Here is a 21,973-nt window from a genome sequence, read left to right on the forward strand (position 1 = left end):
AGAAACCCCTAGGAGTAAAGCTGAGGACACACTGAGCTCAGAGGGGATGCCCTTACGTCCTGACTGGAGCGGAGTGTAATAAGTGACTCACAACAGCTGAAGCGGGTCTGAGCCCAGGAGTAATAATCGGCCACACCAACAATGATAGGACGAATTCAAATAAATAATGACACTTACTCAAATACCGTTATTTCCTATATAAAAAGTGGTGATGTGATATATAACATGATAAATAAGAAATTACACCGGCAAAGACAGACTGCTAAAGTGATCTCTCCTGGCCCAGGAAATGCCGTGCAAAGCTCTTGCTTCAGCCTCTAGAGGGTCAATCAGCAGCTCTCTCCTCTACCCCAGACAGCCAGTGAACCCATGGTAGGACCTCTTGCTCTGCCACAGTCCAGCATGTGGAGACATCTTACACATTGTCAGAGAAAAGCTAAACGTAGACAGAGGGCATCACAGAAAGCTTGTAGAGAATCACTTACCCTTCTGGGAGCCACTGAGGCAAGGAGGGGTCACCATCATCTGAAATCTTTAAAAAGAGAAGAAAGTTAGCTCATGAGAAAGATGGGAGAGAGCCTATAGGTTGGACTGTGAGCAAAGTAGGTCCCACAATCCATGCTGTGACAGTGTCCATCTGAAGTTGAAGCCAATACCTTATTACCTTGGGCAGCCTGCAGGCTGCAACAGTGGGCATTGCCTGACTTCCTTCTCCACCATCCACAGAAAGAATATAAGGCCAAGCTCAGAGGGCCTGTTCTAAGGCGGGTGGGAACTCTCGGGATCCCAGGTCTTACTGAAGTAAAAGGACAATCTGGGGTGGCTTGGGGTCCTCCAACCTCTAGCTCGCTGAGTACGAAATGTGTATGAGTCCAGTCTCTACATTTTATAAACTATCTAGTAAGAGATCATAGGGCAGATTACTTGGGTTATAATTCTGGTGAATTTTATGAAAAGTTGAAAACTGAGGGATCAAATAGTCAGGGAAAGGACAACCACAAACAAAATAAGACGAACCTTACTTTTTAAAGGGCTCTGCATAAACAAAAGCAAAATACCAAAACAAAACAACAACAAAAAACCCCATAGAGAAGTGAGAGTTCTAAAGCTAACAGGAGGTTCCAAGAAACCCATTGTGCATGCTTTTAAGTAACAAGAAACCTAGCATTAGTACATCCAGGGCTTCCTAGCTTGCTCTGTTCCTTTCTAGCCCAACTATTCTGCCCCCTTAACTAGCCTGGGGCAAAACTAATGTGGCTGATTCTGAACAGGAGCAATGGGCAGAACAGTATGGGAGCCGAGATAGGGCCACCGGTGATGGGAAGGAGAGCAACCACACAGGGGAACTTGGGTTAAAGTCTCAGTGAACGCCTGTCATGTTGCCTAAATGTTAACTTATTTGTCTATTCCAACCCTATGCCACCTCATCTGCCTCCTGTCCTAGTCCTGGAGGGGATGACAAATAAAAGAGGGACAGAACCGAAGGCAGCAAGGAGTGGCTGGAACAAGCTCGGTGTGCTAACAGAAGAAACAACAGCAGGTGAGAGTAAAGGGGAAGCATGTCCCCCAGGGATGCTGGGGGCAGAGGCAAAGGCTAAGCATCTGTGCATTCCTAGATCCCACCAAGAATGTATCTTCCCTCTGGAAGCAGCTACTGTACTGAGTTGATTCTCATCTCTCTTTTTTTAGGTTCTTGGAATTAGACATTTGCCAGAAATGACTTGGCTTCAGAAGACAGACAAAAAAGTCTTTGGGAGCTAAGCCCAGATCATGCACACTTCCTGTGCTCAGAGAGGGCAACAGTTTGCAGAAGCACAGGACATGCATACACAGCACACTGAAGGAGGGAGGGGAGCAGGAAGAAGTCTAGCCAAACCCTTTTAGAAGGTATGCCCGTAGATAGAAGGTGTATCTGAAGGAAAGACAAGGTGAACATGAATCGTGTTTATAGGTTCAGAAACTATGTACAAACTCTTCTGAACAGGATTCAGTGTTCTCTAGGGCCCAAGTCAATAGCAAAGTAAAGCCTCACCAAATTCAAGAGCAACTGCTAACAGGCAGAGTGCATTAGTGCTTCACAAAGCTTGAAGTGGCCATACAGCAGAAGCTCATGTCCAGACAGAGGCCAGGGAGCCAGCTCAAAAGCATGAATGCACTTTCACACTGAGGGTCCCAGACTAGAGACAAATATAAAGTATGTGGACATGCTGTGCTCAGCCACAGGTTGTTTACAACATACGCTGGAGTCAGCAACAAGTAGGGGATGACTGTGCAAACTGGGAGCACAGGGGCAGCTCAGTGTGGCAGGGTGAGGCTGAACAGTGGGAGCACACGCATGCCAACACACACACATCCTCTCACACAACATAAGCATGCACACAAACTTCTTTCTGAAAAAATGGAGTATTTACATGAACCACAGCTCAGAGGGACAGATCATGCACACATAGACATACACACGGTACTCAGAGAACAGTAGAAAATAAACAACAAAATAGGCCCAAATGACCAGAGGCACAACCTGAAGAGCTTCTCGATTTCCTTCTGCACGAAGAGAAAGAGTAGGAAAAAAAAAACAAAAACAAAAAAACAGTAGAAAGGTTAGCAGATTATGTTCTGTTGCAGAGCCCCCCCAAAATGGCAGCTATTCGTAAGGAACATGAAGGGGAGGGCCTGACTGAACACGGAGGAGGCCATGGAGGACACCTCACTAGCTCCTTTTCTTCCTGTATTGGCCAATCTGATTTTTAGTAAAAACATCTAGGGGTACATACTACAAAGGACAAGGTCTGCCTGGGAATTCCACTTGTTCTTTTCCTCTTTCCAAAGTGGTCTGTGTTCAGAATCAGGGCTGCCAATGCCACAGAACTGTCATTAGACTCTCCCTGCAGGCAGCACAAGTACTGAGCACACAGTACCTTCTTTCTTCAAAAGCTATATGAGTTGAATTTGTCTGTATAGAATGTCTTAAGCTCTAAGCTTGGTGGCTGAGCCCTTCCCATTTCGCAGAGCAGATCTGGCCATTCATTTGCTCAGTGAATCTGGCCTTGTTTCTCCAAACTAAATTAAGCTGGGCCAAAGTAGGGCATACCAGGATCAAGATGTGGAACATGTGAAGACTTTTGGGTATGTTATCAATTGCTCTGACGGAGACCACAGTGAGTGAAAACCATGACTCCCATCTCAGGTTTAATTCTTACGTACTAATCCGAGCAATACGACAAAGAAAATGGATGCGTTCAGATGGGTCAATCAAGTAACAACAAGTGAAAGTCTCCTTTTCTCTTCACCAAAGACTACACTACTTTCAGAAACACATGTGGTCAGGGCCACCAGCTCCCTTCTCTATGAAATCCATCCAACTGGGCCTTTCCACTTCCTTTTCTCTCCATCTGAAAAGCCCTTCACTTCGCAAACAGAAGAAACTAATTCATACGTCAATTCTCTAAGCGACTTCTGATGGCCGAGAGGATTACTTGTCCAGACAAAAGAATGGGCTCAGCAAGTGGAATCCCCCAAAACCGTTTGGCACCAGAAAAGTGAGTGAGGATTAAAAACAGATATCTTCCTGGGACAGGAACATAGGTCTTTCATATCCACGTCCCACCCTCCTGAGGATAACCTCCTTATTTCTCTCTGAATAAGAAAATTGGGCAAAAAAAAACTTTGACTCTAAGACTCAAATTGGAAATGTTTCTTTACTTCTCCACTTCTTAAATATAGTCTCAAAAATCATACCATAGTCTGGTCACCCTCCCTCATTGTCCTTGATGTCTGCAAAATTCCATTCTCCAAAATATATATATGGCTGAGGAAACAGTCCAATGGATAGAATGTTGCTGCACACACCTGAGGACTGGAGTCCACCACACCCCCCAGAACACAAACAGATGCTAGATGGGCACAGCAGCCCACCTTTAATTTTAGCACTTGGAAGGAGGAAGTGGGCGTCCTTGGAGCAACCTAGCTTGCTAGACTAGCTGTATTGTCAACTTCTGGGTTCAACTGAAATCTTGACTCAACCAACAAGATGGAGAGCAACCAAGACTCCTGACGTAGCCTTAGGCCCAAGCGTATATGTATATGTACACACATAAAAAATTTAAACATAAAATAAGACCACAAGCCCATCAAGGCTCTTAAAGATTTGATTCCCATTTCCAGGTTTTCCTCTCCCACTAACTTCCCTGGACTTTGCACACTCTCATTCCCCACACGGTCGGAAACCCACATATTCTGCCCTGCCAGCCTGACACAGCTTTTCCTGAGACCCACTGAGATAGGAGCAAGTCCTAAGTTCTTTTGCTTTGTCTTCATTTTAGTACTTACCATATTGTGCCTTGACAAATTCCATCAGCACACACAAAACTTATGACAGAAGATACAGATTCTGAGTCTCAACTGGATACTAATGACATAAGTCAATCATTACACTAGTCCCCTCCCTTCCTGGTGCTTCCGTAACAGTGGTTCTAGCTGACCTTCAGATCACATTGCTAGTGGCCTACCACATAGTACCTTCATATCTCATGCTTACTTCAAATTCAGCATATACCGCCACCGCCACTGCCACCTACCTCTTCTATATCCAAGGCCTGAGAAAATCCTCCCACAGACAAACAACTGGATTCCTCCCCCTTTCCACCCAGTAAGTGTGGGTTGATCATTCAATCCTCTGTGACACGTTTTCCTGAGTTGTATTCTAGATGACCACTGACCTAGCCCATAGTCTCGTTGCCTCTCATCTGTACTAGGAGAAGCTCTGCTCGCATCCTTGGCACTGGATGTGGTCCCCTCCAATTCATACTTCACAACCTACTCGAAATGCAGATGAACTTATTGAGAATAAGCACTATATATTTGATCTCACCTCTGTAGTCAGAAAGCTTAGCAGATCCCACACTTGTATTCAGCAAAGGGAATCTATACATTTTAGGAGTTAGAACTTTTCTAAGAAAAATCTCTTTTGTCCAGGACCAAAGAAAATGTGTCAGAAGCCTATGGCATTGTCAGAGGTGGAGGTAGAAGAATCAGAAGTTCAATGTTTTCTATCCTTAGCTACATAGGGAACTGAATCTCAATGGGATATGCATTAGGCTCTGGCTCAAAACACCCCCCCCCCTTTTTTTTAAAATTAAAAGTTGTCAGAGAGGCTTCATCAATAAGATTTTTAAGCAGAGACCTGAAGGAAAGGAATAAAAAGAACATTCAGAGTCCTAGAAGAGAAGTATTTTCAGTCTAACATACCCAAGTGTGAAGCCTAAGGTGGGAACATAATTGGTGTGGAAGAACAGCTAGTTTTCAGTAAGAGACAGTTCAAGTCCTCAGAAGAATTCTGACTTCCATTCTCGGTGAGACACAGACTCACTGGAGATTGTAAACAAGAAGTGACATGATCTTTGATAACAATTACTCTGATTGCTGTGACAGAACAGACTGTTGAGGGACAGGGATTTGAACAAGACCAGTGAGACGGCTGCAGTGATCCAGATGGAAGAAAACAATGGCTCAAACAGGGGTGAGTACAATGGAGGTGGAGGTCATTGCTTAAGACGAAAGAGACGGGTTAGCAGGATGACCCAGCAGAGTTAAGGTTCTGAGTTCAACCCCTGGAAATCATGTGCTAGAAAGAAAGAACTGACTCCTGTCCTCTGACATACACACATGTGTACACACATAAAGAGAGACAGAGACAGAGAGACAGCAGAGACAGACAGAGGAAAAGAGTGAATAAAATTAAAGGTAGAGGAGGCAGAATTTACTAATAGATTGGATGTTAGTTATGATAGAATGACTGCTATTTACTGGTAATAAAATACTAGATAAAAAGCAGAGTTATGGGGAATTGAAGAGAAAGATCTGGAGTTTGGTTTAGGATATGTTCTGTCTACGACATCTGTTTACCTCCCAATGACGATACTGAGTATATGCAGAGTGGTATTTGTGGAACATGTTCGTCTCAGAATGATTACAGACCCATAAGTCTAGAAGAATATCACTTCAGCAGTGGGTATGAGCAGACAGAAAGTGGCATGGTTGAGCCTCGGGATGCTATCAGGTTGAGGAGATATAGAAACACAGCCTGAAAGCAACGACACACAAAGATTACGGTGAGAAAGCCCAGACAGCTTTTATGGGAGCCAAGTGAAGAGGATGTCTCAAAAAGAATCAGGGTCTAAAGGCATACGGTCAAAGGGAAGGACAGAGAGCCAGGAACAACCCTACTCTCATGCTGGGTGCATGTCTGAGAAAGTGCTATGGCTGTTTTAGAAGAAGCAAATAGTTTAATAAATTATACCAGACAACTAGCCATATATAATGCCTAAGAGTGAGGTTGAACCTTACACCTTGTACCATGCACACATAAATGGATCACGAACCTAAATATACCTACTGAAACTATAAAGTCCTCAAAAAGACTTGGGGGCTATGGCAATGGCTCAATTGAGTGTCTGCTTGTGTAAGCATGAGGGCCTGAGCTCACTGTCCTCTATTACACACCAAGTATTACATCTCCATGATTTTGTTTGAAACTCTGCTTTCTTAGCTATTAACAAAATCCTGATTGAGACAAGAAAAAGGAGATAAACTGAATTTTATCAAAATCAAGACTTTTGTGTACTACTTCACATCAATTACAATGGTTTTTGTTGAATAAAAAACAGAGATCCTATGAAGAAACTGGAATTCCTGTGAACTGTCGGTAGTAATATAAAAATTTGCATTTTGCCAACTGAGCCATCTCTACAATCCCTAGTCTGCGAGGTACTTTTCAAGGAACATTATAGGTTTGGGTTTATATACTTAGGTCAGTGACCCATTTGAAGTTGTTCTTTTAAGTTCAGTTAAAATGTAGCCTTGGAGTTGCTTTGTGCTGGTCCCGATTCAGCCTCAACCCTTGTTTTGACATTGTGCACGTCAAGTTGTCTGTCATGATTTATTTTACTCTTCTCTCCTTAAAGATGGCGTTAGGACTTTTGTCAAAGCTCTGCTGGACATTTTTCACTATGACTCCTTACTGTATGTTTAAGCTTGGGCTCCAGAAGAAACCCTGTCTCAAAAACTAAGATAGAGAGTCACAGTGGAAGATGATGTCTGACTTGAACTGAAATGAGAGCAGGGACTCAGCGCACGCCATCTACCCATGCTCAGGACAGCACTGTGCACCACAGGCAAACAGATGGCAAAAAGGTAAGGTGTACATACGTGCGCTAGCATGCTGCTTTGCAGAAAATGCTGACACATGGATGAACCTAGAGGACACGAGGCCAAACAAAGTAAGCCACCCTCAAAGGATAAACATCACTGATTCTACTTCATACATTCACTATTTCACTCACTAAAGCAGTTGGTTCACAGAAGCAAAGTTATAGACTAAGGGAAGCAGAACGGGCAATTAGTATTTAAAGGTTTCAGAGTTGGAAAGGGCACACAGATGTAGTGACAGTTACATAACTTGAATACACAGAATTTAATATTTAAAATGGTTAAATATTTTACCATAGTAAAACTTTTTAATAAAAAAGTTGCAATATTTTTATAAAAAATTATGCTCCTTAGACAACATTGGGAAAATGAACAATAATAAAACCAGACAAATATTTACAAGTAATATATGCACTTATAATCCAGAACATACAAACAGCTTATATACAACTTACTAACAAAGAAACAAACATTTTTTAAATGTGTCAAAAATTTAAATGCACATTACTCTAGTGATAAATATAAAAAGGACCAACAAACGCATGCGATGAGATGGGAGGGAGTTGGTGGGTAGGGGAACACTCTCATAGATGCAGGGGGAGGGAAGGAGAGATAGGGGGATTCCAGAGGGGAAACTGAGAAAGGGGGATAACATATGAAATGTAAGTAAAGAAAATATCCAATTTAAAAAAAAAGATGCAAATCAGAACTTCATTGAGAAACCACTTTACAACCACTAGAGTGGCCAAAAGAACAAATATTCTATCCAGTGCTAGTCTGAAATTAAAACTCTATGTTCCTGCTGGAGATATATAATAGTCTAAGCACATTAGGAAACGGTTTGAATTATCACAGGAAACAGCAATTCTACTTAAATATCCAAGAGATAGAAAACACATCCAATGTGGGCCTACAGCCCTGGCAGCCTGGGTCCTGACTCGGAAAAGCAACAACGCAAATACTCAGACAAACTGATACACAGCAGCAGCATCCTTTAGAGGAAGAAGCGGTAACAATCCTCCAAATGACCACCAACAGAATGTCCCCAGGAAATACTATTCAGTCCAGAAAAGAGATGAAGCACAGCCATGTGCATCACCACTGGAACACAGCACACACTGTGTTCGTCAGAGGCTGGAGGCAGAGGTTGGGAGAGTGACTGCTAGTGGAGATTCTTAAGGTGTTGGAAATGTTCTTATATTAGATAAATGATGGTCTTATAGTTATGTGAGTACATAAACACACAATAAAATCCAAGGCTAACTTTTAATGGATGTAAGGGCAATTTTATGTTATATAATTACAACATCAAAGCTTCCAAATAAAAATAAGAACATGACTACCAGTTGTGCCAGGGTGCTGAGTGAGCCATTAGGAGGGTTAAAGACAGGTAAAAGTGTGGCCCCCCTCTCAGGGCTTTTGACCCAGCAGTTCTCCTTCAAACTTAAGAGCTTTGTGAGGATGGACTGCTTAGCCACACAATATTTCTCTTGCTGCTGCAAAGAAATAATTTCTGGATGTTCAAGGAGGGTTAAAAACTGGCCTTGGAGTAAAGAGGAAAAGAAATCCCTTACAGAAGGTGAACTACAGAAGGAAGAGGTGCCTTGGGCTGTTAATGAGTAAACGCAGGGCCTGGGACTAGAAGGAAGCATAGGATCACTAATGTGCTGAAAACAGAAAAATCAAGGCCAACTGTAAGACAACAGTTTCCTCTGGGGAGGGGCTCAGTGGAACAAGAGAAGATGAACATAAAGTTACAAACCAGAGCAGCTGAAGTAGCTTTGAAAGACAAGTTTTATACATAGTTAAGCTCCAGGGATATTTGAAAAGAAAGTGACATGATTTCCATTTTTTATTTTCTAAATTGGATTTTATGACTTGATATTACCATTTAGGTTCTTAAATATTGAAGAGGTATATAGTATTTTAAAAAATTGTTAAAACGCCTCCATCCCATTTCCCATGGAGAGCCACACATGGCCATGGGCTGCAGGACATCTGAGTGAACGACAGCATACACAGGACAATGTAGTATGTCCCGTGGCCTCGGTCTATACAGACTATACGCCATCTAGGTTCGTGTGTATATACTTCAATGCTCACGCAATGAGGTTACCAACAGTGCACTTCTCAGGCTGTATTTTTGTCAAGCAATACATGACTATACCAGTTCCTCAATATTATATACTACAGCAGGCCCTAAAGGGGTGTTTTCCTTTCTCTCTCACACACCATTCTGCACTATGCTTTCTTTCTTTCTTTTTTTCCTTAGGTAGCTTTCCATTTGAATAAAGAGCCACCCCACTTTTTTACAGCTATATGGTACTACATCCCACTGTTTGTATGTGCCAAAGTTTTATCTCATCATATATTTAAAGGACATTTAGGTTGTTTTTTCAATGCTTACTATTAAAAACAAGACTTTAAAAATAACCTTGTACATATGCCACTTCCACATGTAGAAATATGTCTGCAAGACACATTCTTGGTAGCAGGGCTGTGGCTCTAAAGGTGCATATACTTATAACGCCGATACATTTCCCCAACACTTTCCTCCTCCCATCCCATCGACACCGTACAGATACCTGGTCCCTTACACTTCTGCCAGTAAGATACGTTTCTTCATTTTAATTTTGTCTTGGGAAACCTAATCAGGTTATATGCAAAAAAGGATAACCCCATTTACAATTAAAATTGGATAAATATAGCATATGCTCTTTGGATAAACGTAATTTTGATTGGGAGAAGAAAATGTAAAACTACAGATTCCCATGCTGCCTAGAAACAATTTTTTTTATTTCCTGCAGTTAAAAATAACATTTTGTTTTAGTTCTCAGGTAGCTGGGGAAGGCAAAAAGGGAGTAATTGCCACGGAGGGCCACTGGGCCCTCCGACTGGGTCAGCACTACTAAGTAGACAGCTCTTAGCTGCTCCGACTCAGAAGTAAGGGTCAGCGTGAGAAAGGCCAGAGCTAGGATGGAGACAGGTACAGGCAGAGGTAAGGAAATTTCAGTGACCATGGAGAAGTACCATCAACTACTAGGGAGATGGGAGTCTTCCAAAGAAGACCATGAAAGGCATTTTAAAATGCACATCTAAACTGCAGCCTATTGTGACCTCTCTCTCTCTCTACTTCCCAGGTCCCCCCACAAGACTAGAAATGGCCTAAAGACAGGAAGTAGAACCTCCCTTCGAACCTTAGCACCCTCTTTACATCTATTTCCTAAAGATTTGTTTAAAGTCTGTATTAAAATAATCTACACTGATTCAAGCTACGGACCAACCCCAACACTTTGTTAAACCCACCACAAGGCAGATGAATCCCATACTGAGCCAGCTGTGACACCATTACACAGACACTCAGAATACCTGAAGGGATGTCTTCTACCGAAAGATGATTTGCCGTCTGTACTAGCTCTTGCAAAAGTTTTTTCTGCCTCAGTCTTTTCTCTCTTAGAACGTTTTTAAAATTGTTGATGCATTTGTTAAGGTAAATGGTCTCTGCGCATACTTGCTCTAAACTCAGTTTGCCTTGATTAGGAGAGTCCGGCCTGGAACAAGTCTCAATTCCCAGACATGGGGATAAAGGGAAACTGAGCAATGAGTTTGCAAGAGGTGAGTTGTTGGAAGCAAGAGAGAAGTTACTTGGTGCTTGAGGTGTCTGATCACCCTGTGCAGAGATGCCTACTCCACCAGAAACCACACTGAGGAAGCTCTCACTCCCCTGACTTGCTGGACTCTCCAATGAACAATCGTGGGCACCTCCTGAACTTACTGTCCAAAGAAGTCTATCACTGTTTTCTGACTGGGAACCGCTCTCATTGCTTTCCATGTCCTCAGGACTGATAGACCCGTTGTTCTCCAACTTCTGAAAAACCCCCTGCAGAGCCAAACGGAAGTGGTGGATTGCTCGACTCAGCTTAGTTGTATGAAATTTAATTTCTACATCTTCATCCTCCTGGGAACCACCCAGAACACATGAGGACTTATCAAAGACATTCTTAAGGACCTGGGCAGTACCGTTCTCTTCTTCATTCAGGTCAATATGAACCATGCTACTCAAAGTCTCGGGTGCTATGATCACTTCCTCAGCTGTGCTGTCAGGACTCAGAGCTGCCAAAAGGTCCTCCAGCTGCTCTGTGCTCAGACTGTCAAGTCCACCTCCACAGCCTTGCATCTTTTCCTCTGCATTGACCGCCTCTGCTTTCAGTGGTCCAGACAGTGGAAGGCAACTGTTAATTGTGTTGCTGCAGTCACTCTGTAGCTTTGTCACATTACAAGCCTCATGTTCTTGGCTGTCCTGTTTGCAAAGCTGTAATTTACCACGATCTTCCTCTTTTGAGATTAACACTGAGGAAGACCCCTCAGGTTGATGGAGGAGAGAAAGTTCTCCACAAGGATCACCAATTACCCGGGATGCTCCAGATGTTCCTTTTACTTCATCCTGCAGCTTAGACACATCACTCTGTTTTGCTAAGCCATCCTTTGGTAGGGAACTAAGGCCTTGATGCTCAGAAGTCTGGGGTTCTCTACGTTGATTCTGAGTCCTCATCTGCTGTGGTTCTGTCATCTGTCTTCTGTCCCCTGTTTCTAGCCGAAGAGCTGGCTTACCCTGATTTAAAGAGCTCCAACTGTGGTCTTGAAGTTGTTGAAGGCATGATAGAGACTCCTTTGGGGAATTCTTGCACCTTTCTGGCCAGACTGGTTCCTCTCTGGTGGCAACTCTGACTCCCACACTCTGCAAGAGGATGGATTTCTGCAAGATGAGGTCTCTGTGTTCTGGATGAACAAGTTTCACCACAGTGGGCCGTGGGGCAGGAGCTGTGCCTGCCCTGTATGCCTCTCTGATATACCTGTTGCACTGCATGCCATTAACACAGAGGTGCTTAGCTAGAAAGCTGTCCACCAGTTCCATAGTGTTTTCCCCATCATGTTCAGGAAGTCCATACAGATAAAGAATGGCTTCCTCTCTGGATCTTTCTACATGAAGTTCCTGGGCCTTTTCCCTATCACACACTTTGCCCAGGGAGCTGCTACCCACATGCAAGCCTTCTATTTCATTCAGTACTGAATCTACACAGCTAGACACTTCGTCCACAGAACCCCGGACTTGGTTCAAGTGCTGTTGCAGCTCAGCAATCTCAGACTGAAGCCGACTGATACCTTGCAGCTCTCTGATGATATAGTCTACTACATCTCCCAGAGGCTCTTGCTCTTCATGCCTACATCTTTGGCCAGGACCTCTGGGCAAAATGGGCCTGGCTTGGTTTCTCTCTGAAGGCTCTGAACAGCTTGTTATGCTGACAGGTGAGAGTTCTTGAGAATCAGACCCTGAAGCACAGGCCAGAGAAGGTTGGCTGTTGGCTTGCTGCTCAAAGCTACAAAGTTGAGCAAGGTCCCCATCTCTCTCTCCACTCGTGGTGGAGTCTACTGACTCACAGCAAGGGGGTGAGAAGTTGTCCTCTGGCAAGGACCCAGTTGGACCTGTGGACTTGCCCTTGATAGTACATATAGTCTCTGCCCTAACCTTATCTGGTGAGAGGCTGGATGAAGGTCCCAACGTCAACATGATTTCTTCCTCAGACTCTCGCAACAGTCGCTTCATTTTCTCCTCAGGAGAGGTGATGGCTCTTTGCTTCTTTCTCTTTCCTCCTTTCTAGTTGGGATGCTAAATAGAAGAGCCTAGTCCTTCTTTTTCTTTCTTTTCTTTCCCCTTTCCTTCCTTTCTTTTTCTGGATTGATTTTTAGCAACTATTGCTAGTTGAAGCCTTAGGCTTAGCCACAGGACTGCCTGGAATGACCTCATGAATAGGCCTCAAACCTGACACATGTCTCTGGATCCTGGCTTGGCTTTTATCCTGTAGCTCATGAAAAAAGAACAGTAGACTCAGATTAAAAAAAATAAAAACAAAAACAGAAATTTAAATATGACCAAGCTGTCAAGCAGGGATAAGAACAATGCCTTCAAAGACAGTGAGAACTCATCCTGAGCAGCCCTCAAACCTTTAAGCCACAGGCATCACTGCTCTTTTCCTTGCTTCTTTTAAAATACTGATTCAAAAACCAAATCAAGTCTTTTATGTTCTTAACAAGGACAAAGGCAGTGCTGAGACAAGCTGCTGAGATTTAAGCACAGGAAAGTAAGGTCAGTTAGTGACTTCTTACTTAGACCTTCACAAAATCAGCACTGGGATCTGACTCAGGGATGAAAGTACATGTTTAACATCCATGCACGAAATGAAAAGACAAACATGAGATTATTTCTTTCTTATCCATTTTGTTCTTCTGGTGAGAATTCAGATCTCCTACAGTTCAGCACTGTTTGGTGATAGCAAACATTCACTTGGAAAAGAGACTACAGAAAGTTTTTGAGGGAAGAAAAGTTACTACTACAGCTAATTCCAGAATAAGGCCATGGAGTACAGGTTCGGCAATGCCCAGAACTCAGACAGTACTCAACATATTTAAGTCCAATTGGGCAGATAGCTAAAGGCTTGCAAATACAGACTCACTACAGGGTCAATGGGTCCTCCAAGGCACTCTACCTAACGTGACTGTATTGATCAAGTAACAGAGGGAGGCTAACCCTCCGACTGTCAGGGTATAGCAATGTAAGGCAGAAGCAGAGTTGGTTGTAGTACACAGGGTACTTTGCTGTTCTCCAAAACAGTTGTGCAGCCGCCATTCTTGCTCCTCCTACTTTAAGTTACTGGTAGGACAAACGTGGATTAGTATCTTCTGCAGTGAGTGCACACATTTCCTGTTTATCAGGAAGATGCAAACTGTGGGAGAAACGAGTGGGAAGTACAAGAGGGAGACAGAGATCCAGGAAATGCATGGGCCTACCAATACTCTATGGTCCTGAGAGGCTATCCTGCAAGAGACAAGATGAACTAATGGGGGACACACTTCCATTAAGCTATTTGACATGGGATTGTTTCCCTGGCTTTTTTTTTTTTTTTTTAAAGATTTTTCTCATGATTTATAAGTCTTCTAAATCCTTACTAAAAGAGAAACTGCCTTGAGGAACAAAAGTTGACCTAATAACAACTCATTTTAAAGAAAACTCACCTAATCTACAATTAGTCTATGGGCCTGAATTTTAAAAGCGCCGTGTCTCCCTGGATAGAGAAGCAAGATGAACCACAGGACTTGGGGAAAGATGAGCTAGTGTTTTTACAGGAGATAACTAGGTCAAGAACCAAAAGGCAGAAACTAGATGAATTCCCATTTCTTATCTCCCTGCCTTCTCTCCCGCTCCTATAAGAACTTTAACAAGATAGTCCTCATCTAAGTCAATTACATACTTTGAGAGGCCACAAACAAGTCTAGTCGCCTCGTTACTGCTTTATGTTGGATCTCAAGAAACGAGGCTCCTCATAGCAGCTTCTCCCAGCTCCAACAGAGGCTTGCTTCTATTTTAAACAAACAAGCAAAACCCCACCTTCTTTGGTAGCCACTGTCTCTCTATGAACTGAACTTAAGAATTACCTGCTGGGCATACATGTTCCACAATGATACCAACATCACTTGGTCATCCTGGTTTTTAGGCTCTAAGACAGAAGATAATTGTGTTACCTGAGGGTAACTTAGCCACTCTGCTCTGAGCTCAATGGACTATCAGGAAATGAGCAGCCTGCGGGGCCAGGAGACTCACACCAGCCTTCTTCCTCAGTCTATGAATGAAATGGCAGGGCTCATGCGGAAGGACCATCTGATTTCCAAGTCAAACGAGACAGTCTGTACTCTTTAATATATTATAGTGAGGGGGATGGTGAATGGGTGAGATTGAGTGACAAGGCGAAGTGACATGTTAGTGACACAGTGTAATTTAAAAGTAAGCATTTCCCACAGGAGTAAGAATAAGTAGGAAATGATACACAAAAACCAGGGCAGGCAAGGCCACAGAGTCTACTTTCTTGTAGGAGGCTTTGGTGTATCCTCTGCTTAGACCAAGGCCCCTAACTGACACTGACATGTCTGTGATGTCACTCTGCCTGTCTGCTGGCCTATCCACCACAGTCAGCTCTCTCAACTTCATGCACATATTCTGAAACAGGCAGAATATCTGTGGCTTTTTCCCCCTAAGGAATCCTTGATGCTGGAAACAATGATGCTGCCCTTCAAGAGCTTACTGTATTTGAAAAGGAGACATGAGAAAGGAAAATGAAGTAACCAGAAAGCTAAAGATTTAATGATGGAAAACTAAGAATTAGGGCTGGGAGTAGATATTTAAACTACATTTCATCAGCAACAACCTACTACAACCACGTCAAGAAAAAGATGTCTCAGTATTCTTAAATGGCTGATTCATTTACTTCTCTCTCTGACTTGTCAGAGAAACATGATTAAAAATGTAACTATCTCTTGTAAAAGATGCCCCTGATCCAAATTTTGACTTGAAGGAAACCACCACAGACCTCTGGGAAACAGGCAGCTTCTATAAACACATAGGTCAAACAGCCTCTCACTTCTGTGAAAGGACCCGAAGGGCAGAGGCCAAAAGTGCTGAGGACCCCTCCTCCCCTAAAATCAAGGATATGTGCTCCCTAGGTCATTTACCAATTACACTGTGAGGTCATGTTGGTGAGAGATTTCTAGAGCCAGTCACGGCCCACAGCAGGTGGGATACTCTTAGGATGTAAATTTGTGGGAAAGAGTCAATTCCTAGAGTATCTGTCAGAATAAAAAGATCAAGGCCCACGGTATAAGAAGCAAGATTCGTGCAAAGAAATGAGAATGTCCTAGACAAGGAGTTTAGTCTGGCCCTGGCTCTGAGGATGTGCCGTCTCTCAACATTCCGGTGCTCTATCTATGCCTATGAACTGGTTCTGTTTGGCTCTTGCAACATTTTTTTTTCTAAATTTTTTATTTCAAAGTACTAGGTGGAACAAGTACTCTAGCTCCTCAAAAGCCCACTTACAAGATCATGACCCTTGAGATAGAAGGACATCCTTATTCTTACTGAGGGGGGAGATTCTTGTTTAAGGGCCCACAATGGATATGAACCATATTACCAAGAAAATTTCTTTATTTATCCCCAAATTCTTAATGGTGCAAGGGTCTCACCATTGAAAGCACAGAGGCTGGCACACGTGAGACTTCGGTACCATGGGAAGAATTGAGAAACTGATGGTATAGCTGGATTAAAATCCCAGCCTCCTACTTTTTCTGATCTACCAGTGTTTCCATGACAATATGAAAACTTCAAGGTCCAGGTTTCCTTGTAGACTGATGACCAACAACCTGTTTCCATTGTAAAACTAAGTTGGAAATTTCTTCTTAATAACATTTACTCATAATTTTCTGAAATTTATTTAAAACAAAAATTACCAGGCTGCCAAACTAAGTTGAAAATTTCTTCTTAATAATATTTATTCATAATTTTCTAAAATTTATTTAAAACAAAAATTACCAGGCTGCCAGTTAGCTAGTATCTGTCCTGCATATGAGGCTGGTGAAGAGAAGTCCCAATGCTGCTGTGATGGGTCTGTGGTGATGGGCCTTTGGTGATGGGTCTGTGGTGATGGGTCTGTGGTGATGACTCTGTGGTGATGGGCACTGTGGTGGTGGGTCTGTGGTGATGGCTCTGTGGTGATGGGCACTGTGGTGGTGGGTCTGTGGTGATGACTCTGTGGTGATGGGTCGGTGGTGATGACTCTGTGGTGATGGGCACTGTGGTGATGACTCTGTGGTGATGGGCACTGTGGTGGTAGGTCTTTGGTGATGGGTCTGTGGTGATGGGTCTGTGGTGGTGGGTCTGTGGTGGTGGCTCTGTGGCGATGGGTCTGTGGTGGAGGCTTCTGTGGTGGAGGGCACTGTGGTGATGGGTCTGTGGTGGTGGGTCTGTGGTGATGACTCTGTGGTGGTGGGCACTGTGGTGATGGGTCTGTGGTGATAGGTCTGTGGTGGTGGGTCTGTGGTGATGACTCTGTGGTGATGGGTCTGTGGTGGTGGGTCTGTGGTGATAGGTCTGTGGTGGTGGGTCTGTGGTGATGACTCTGTGGTGATAGGTCTGTGGTGGTGGGTCTGTGGTGATAGGTCTGTGGTGGTGGGTCTTTGGTGATGGGTCTGTGGTGATGGGTCTGTGGTGATGGGTCTGTGGTGGAGGGCACTGTGGTGGAGGGTGCTCCCACTTGATGTGTTTCACCTTGTCCTTCCATCAAGAAAAGCTACCCTGATCCTTATGATGAGCTAGAGCAGCACTTTCCCAACAGAATATAGTGAACCACGTTATATATTTTAAGTTCCCTAGCAGACATATAAAAAAAGTAAAAAGAAGCATGCAAAACTAATCTTAATATGTGTTATTAAGCCCAAATCCAAAATATTATTGCAGCATGTAATCAATATAAAATCATTAATTGTATATTTATATTCTTTTTGTACTAAATGTACACATATACTGTATCCAGCACATCTCAACATAGACTAGCTTGGCATAGTAGCACCTGCTTGTAATCCAAGTGTGTGTGTGTGTGTGTGTGTGTGTGTGTGTGTACTGTACATGTGCCATGGTTTATGTGGGATTTGGTTCTCATTTTGTGGGATCTGGGGACCATCAGGCCATTAGACATTAATGCAAGTGCCTCTCCCCACAGAGTCAACTCACTGGCCCACTCCCAGTTGGTCAAGGCCAACCTGAGCTAAGGAGACTGTTAAAAACAGGCCAAGAAGAACAACACAACAGTCACATGTGGCCAGTAGCTACCATCTGGACAACGTGGATCTAGAAACCTGGCATAGGAATATTCTAAATAACCTTCAGCCCGACAACAGGGGCTCTGTGCTCTGTGCAGAGAGCAATGTCACCTCGGCGACAGAAACTGCTCTGTCATTTTGCTCATCTGTTTACCTGCTTACTTTGATCCTAATCAGAAGGAGCTCATTTCGGTTTGTGGACGGTTCAATCCTCTTTAAGGCTGCAAAGAACCAAAGACCAACTCCTAACTGCAGAAGATGAGATCCTTTTTCCTTCTCAATCCAACCATTTCTCAATATCCTGCAGCTCTGGGTAGCTTCTTTCCAACATTCTGGGCAAAACTACAAGACAAACATGGTTACTTCAACAGAAGCTCCCCATTCACACGGGAGGTTTGGAGACCGTGCATGAGTAAGAGTTAATCTCGATGCAGCTAGATGCCATGTCCACTAAAGGGACAAATAATGATGGCAAAAGATTAATTTATTTTGAATTTTCAGTTTACATGATTTTCACTTATTATTACAACTCTATAAGTCAAGAAGAATTATTTGGATTTCATAGAAGACAGAAGCAGAACTCAGAGAGGATGATTTAGACTTGACCAAGATCACTCAGAAAAGGTAGTATTAAGTAAGTTTTCAATTTACAAAGTTAGGACTCTTTTACTACACACATAAATAGACAAATTATATGCATGTGTATATACACTCAAGACTGAGAAACTCAGGATGGACATTTATGTTTATATGGTATTTGCACACATGAGAAGCACCTACATATCAGACAGGGCAGTATAGCCCCCACATGTACAGAAGAAAGATGAAAAGGTTTCTAAATATACCTAAGAAGAGGAAGGTTACCTGAGTACATGTATAAATGCATGGAGGGACAGATGATCTCTGTATATGAATGTGCAGAGGAAGAGACGGCTTAGTCATATAAGAGGAATAAAAAGGCTATATGCAATGTATACATACGAGAAGACACGTACAGGTAGGTAAGTTATAAACACACACAGACATATCAAGACAGAAACTGTGCACACATCCAATGGGTGGACAGGTTAGCTGTAGACACACAGCAGAGTACCCAGGAGGAATGGAGGACCAGATCACCAGCACACAGCGTGCACGTGAAGATCCTACCCCCAGTGCTGAGTATGCTGTTATTCACTCATTATAATGACCCCCACCAGCAACTTGGCTCAAGCAGTTACATAATTAATGTAGCTGTTCCACATTCCACCCACAAGCTTTGCTTTTGTCCCTGCTTGTCGTTCACAGTCAATATTATATTCAATATCACTTACCTTGTTGCTGAAACCAAAATAAGATTAAGGAAATAAAAAGGGGGGAAAAAAACCATTAAAGCCACAAATTCTCAAGTTTTAGAATGCAAGTGCTGCCTGTAAGTAATCCTTTCAGAAGCACGCCTTAGACTGATAGAGAAGCCACAGGATGAACTTTCTGAGCCACTGCACAGCCGCCTGCCTAAGCGGCAGAGCCGAGGAGCTATTATTCTCAGTGGCACCCAGCTGGCTCCTCCGTGCAAAGTTGATGATAGGAACAATGCCTAGCACAGAAATCCCCTCGGAGAAGGCAGGCAGGAGTCTGGTCCGCACCTCTCTGCTGAGGGGAGACTCTGAAGACCAGGCTGCTGAAGGCAACAACAGCCAAACTTCAACTGGATGTGGAATTCTAACTCAATCCTCTCGCTCTGACTGAGAGGAAAGCAGGGCAGCTCCGGCTCCGCGTCTGCTCCTCCTCCTCTCCAGCTGCTTCCTGCTTGCCTGCACCCTCCCATAGGGCACCAGCCCTCCTCACACCCCCTTCCCAGCACACTCACGCACACACAATCCTGCCAGCAAGCTCACTCACACACCCTTGGTGAGTGTCTCTCTCTCTCTTGCTAAATATAAATCTTACTCTCTCCCCTCCCCCATTTTCTTCCTTCTTTCCTCCCTCTTTCTTCCTTCTCTCCCATCTATATAGCTCCCTCATGTCTAAGCTGTAGATTTAAGAAAGATGTGGCACAGAGCCCTATACTTTGAGGAGCTCTAAATCTCAGGGGGAACCCAGAATATGGGAAGGAACTGCTAGAGCACAATGCAAAGGCAGTTTTCTCTTCCACTAAAATAAGCTCTGTGTTGGTTCACCACATCTGCCATCAGCCTGTAGAGAAGAGAAGCTGAAGGACAGCGACAATGTCCAAGTGCAGTTCATACCAAACGGTGCCATTTTCTCCCAGTTCACACCCACAGTTTCTTTGAACAGCTACTATAAAAGAATTCCTTTAAACAATACCAACCAACCAGAGCTCCCAGGGATTAAACCAGTATCCAAAGAGCACACATGGATGGACCCATGGCTCCAGCTGCACATGTAGCAGAGGATGGCCTTGTTGGGCACCAATGGGAAGAGAAGCCCTTGGTCCTACCAGTGAAAGGGAATGTCAGGGCGGGGAGGAGGGAGGAGGTGGTTGGGTGAGCACTCTCACAGAAGCAGGAGGAGGGATGGGATAGGAGGTTTATGGAGGGGAATCTAGAAAAGGGGATAACATCTGAAATGTAAATAAAATATATCCAATGAAATCAGTAAAAAAGATAATAATGCCTTTAGGCTATGCCAATACGTGATTAGGGAGGAGGGGAAACTGAGTAAACCATGAGCTCTCAATTACAGCAGTCAAGACCAAACTCTACTTTAGAATCCAGAATTTTGAACTTAGCAATCCAAATGCATTTAACATCATCAAAAGCTGTCTGAGGTGCAGAGTCCCGGCTGCCTGCACCAATAGCAGCCCCATCTCAACGAAGAGTTCCAGTTCGGTGGTTCCCACGCTGTTCTAATCCCAACGGTTCCACAAGTCTAGGTTGGATGTACTAGCAAATCAAGTGTCTCTATTGTCAAAAACACTCAAATCACTTGCTGTAACATAATTTAACCTAGTTTAACCTACATATCACTGAAGCTCTGGGACACAGAGCACCAGGTACATGAAACATTACCTTTGTCCATTCTGCAGCCAAAGATAGAAAAATGCTGTTTGCTGTGCCCAGCCCTGAACTACAGTGACAACCTAGGCACCCTGCATCTTTTCTGCCTTCTCTGAGCGTGACACAATGAGAAAAGGTCTTCCTCTTCCTCAGGCCTCAGAGCAGATTTGAGGCGGCAAACTTCATTTACTCAGCATTACATTCCTGTGACAAGAGTCTGGCCCACCTCGTCCAGAAAACCAGATGGGATATGTCAGTAGAGACTATCCTAAGATCTGTTACTGTCAAAGCTTTATTTAATTTTGGCTTTTTGAGGCAGTGTCTCAGTTTGTAGGCAGGCTAGCCTTGAACTTGTGATCCTCCTGCTTCAGCCTCCTAGTGCTAGGGTTACATGTTACTGAGCCATCATGTCTGGCTCCAAACAAGATTTTAAACCAGTCACGATTTCCATATCTTATCCAAGATCCCAAGGAGACAAGGTTGGCTCTGGGGCCAACATTTACCTCCTTGCTGCCTTCTTCCAATAACATCGCTTCCCCCTCAGTCAAGGCAGGAAAATTAGATTCTAAAAGATGCTAAACAAGCCATTTGTTACCCCTCCACCTCACCGTGCAGCCAGTGCTGACAGCAGTGTGGATTCCTCCTAACCCAGTTGGAAGCTGGCTCGACGACAGGGGAGATAAGGGCTGTCAGCACGACTAGAGCCACATCTAAATACGGAGGAAGAAAATAACCTGAAAACTGTCAAATTTCAGTGAAATCACAGCCAATTTACTGTGGAGTTTCCCAGGCTTAAGCCAGAAGAGGTGCAGGGTTTAACACAAATAGAGGGAAGACTGATTAAATCAGAATTCCTTCCACAGCTCTGCAGACAAGCATAAAGCATGGTAACTGTCCTTACGAGGTCCAGGCACCCTAAATTGAGGGAAAGCTCACGTTATCACAATTATCCTCTTCATGCCCCATTCGCTGATGGGGCTCCAGGGCCTGGCTGAGGCCTCAGTGTTACAAAGGCTAATGGACCCCGTCTTGTCCATCTGTCCAAATGCACGCAGCCCATCTCCTAA

At 43.7% G+C, this 21,973-nt stretch overlaps 1 protein-coding gene across 3 annotated transcripts in view; it reads right to left on the reverse strand.

The window, feature by feature from the left end:
- UNC13B (unc-13 homolog B) overlaps nt 1–21,973 on the reverse strand; it is a gene marked incomplete at its 5' end in the record, with an annotated part of 98,616 nt that overhangs the window by 31,803 nt on the left and 44,840 nt on the right. For 2 of the 3 annotated variants that reach the window (XM_080940368.1, XM_080940367.1), the window contains 2 exons: nt 486–555; nt 10,576–12,811. In XM_080940368.1, coding sequence (XP_080796494.1) covers nt 486–555; nt 10,576–12,811 — 2,306 coding nt within the window. Of the gene's footprint in view, nt 1–485; nt 556–10,575; nt 12,812–21,973 lie in introns of those variants that run through there. The other variant, XM_080940369.1, reaches the window with a different exon arrangement.

The sequence above is a fragment of the Micromys minutus genome (genome assembly GCF_963924665.1).
Source record: "Micromys minutus genome assembly, chromosome: 28".
In the NCBI taxonomy this organism is placed as follows: Eukaryota; Metazoa; Chordata; class Mammalia; order Rodentia; family Muridae; genus Micromys; species Micromys minutus.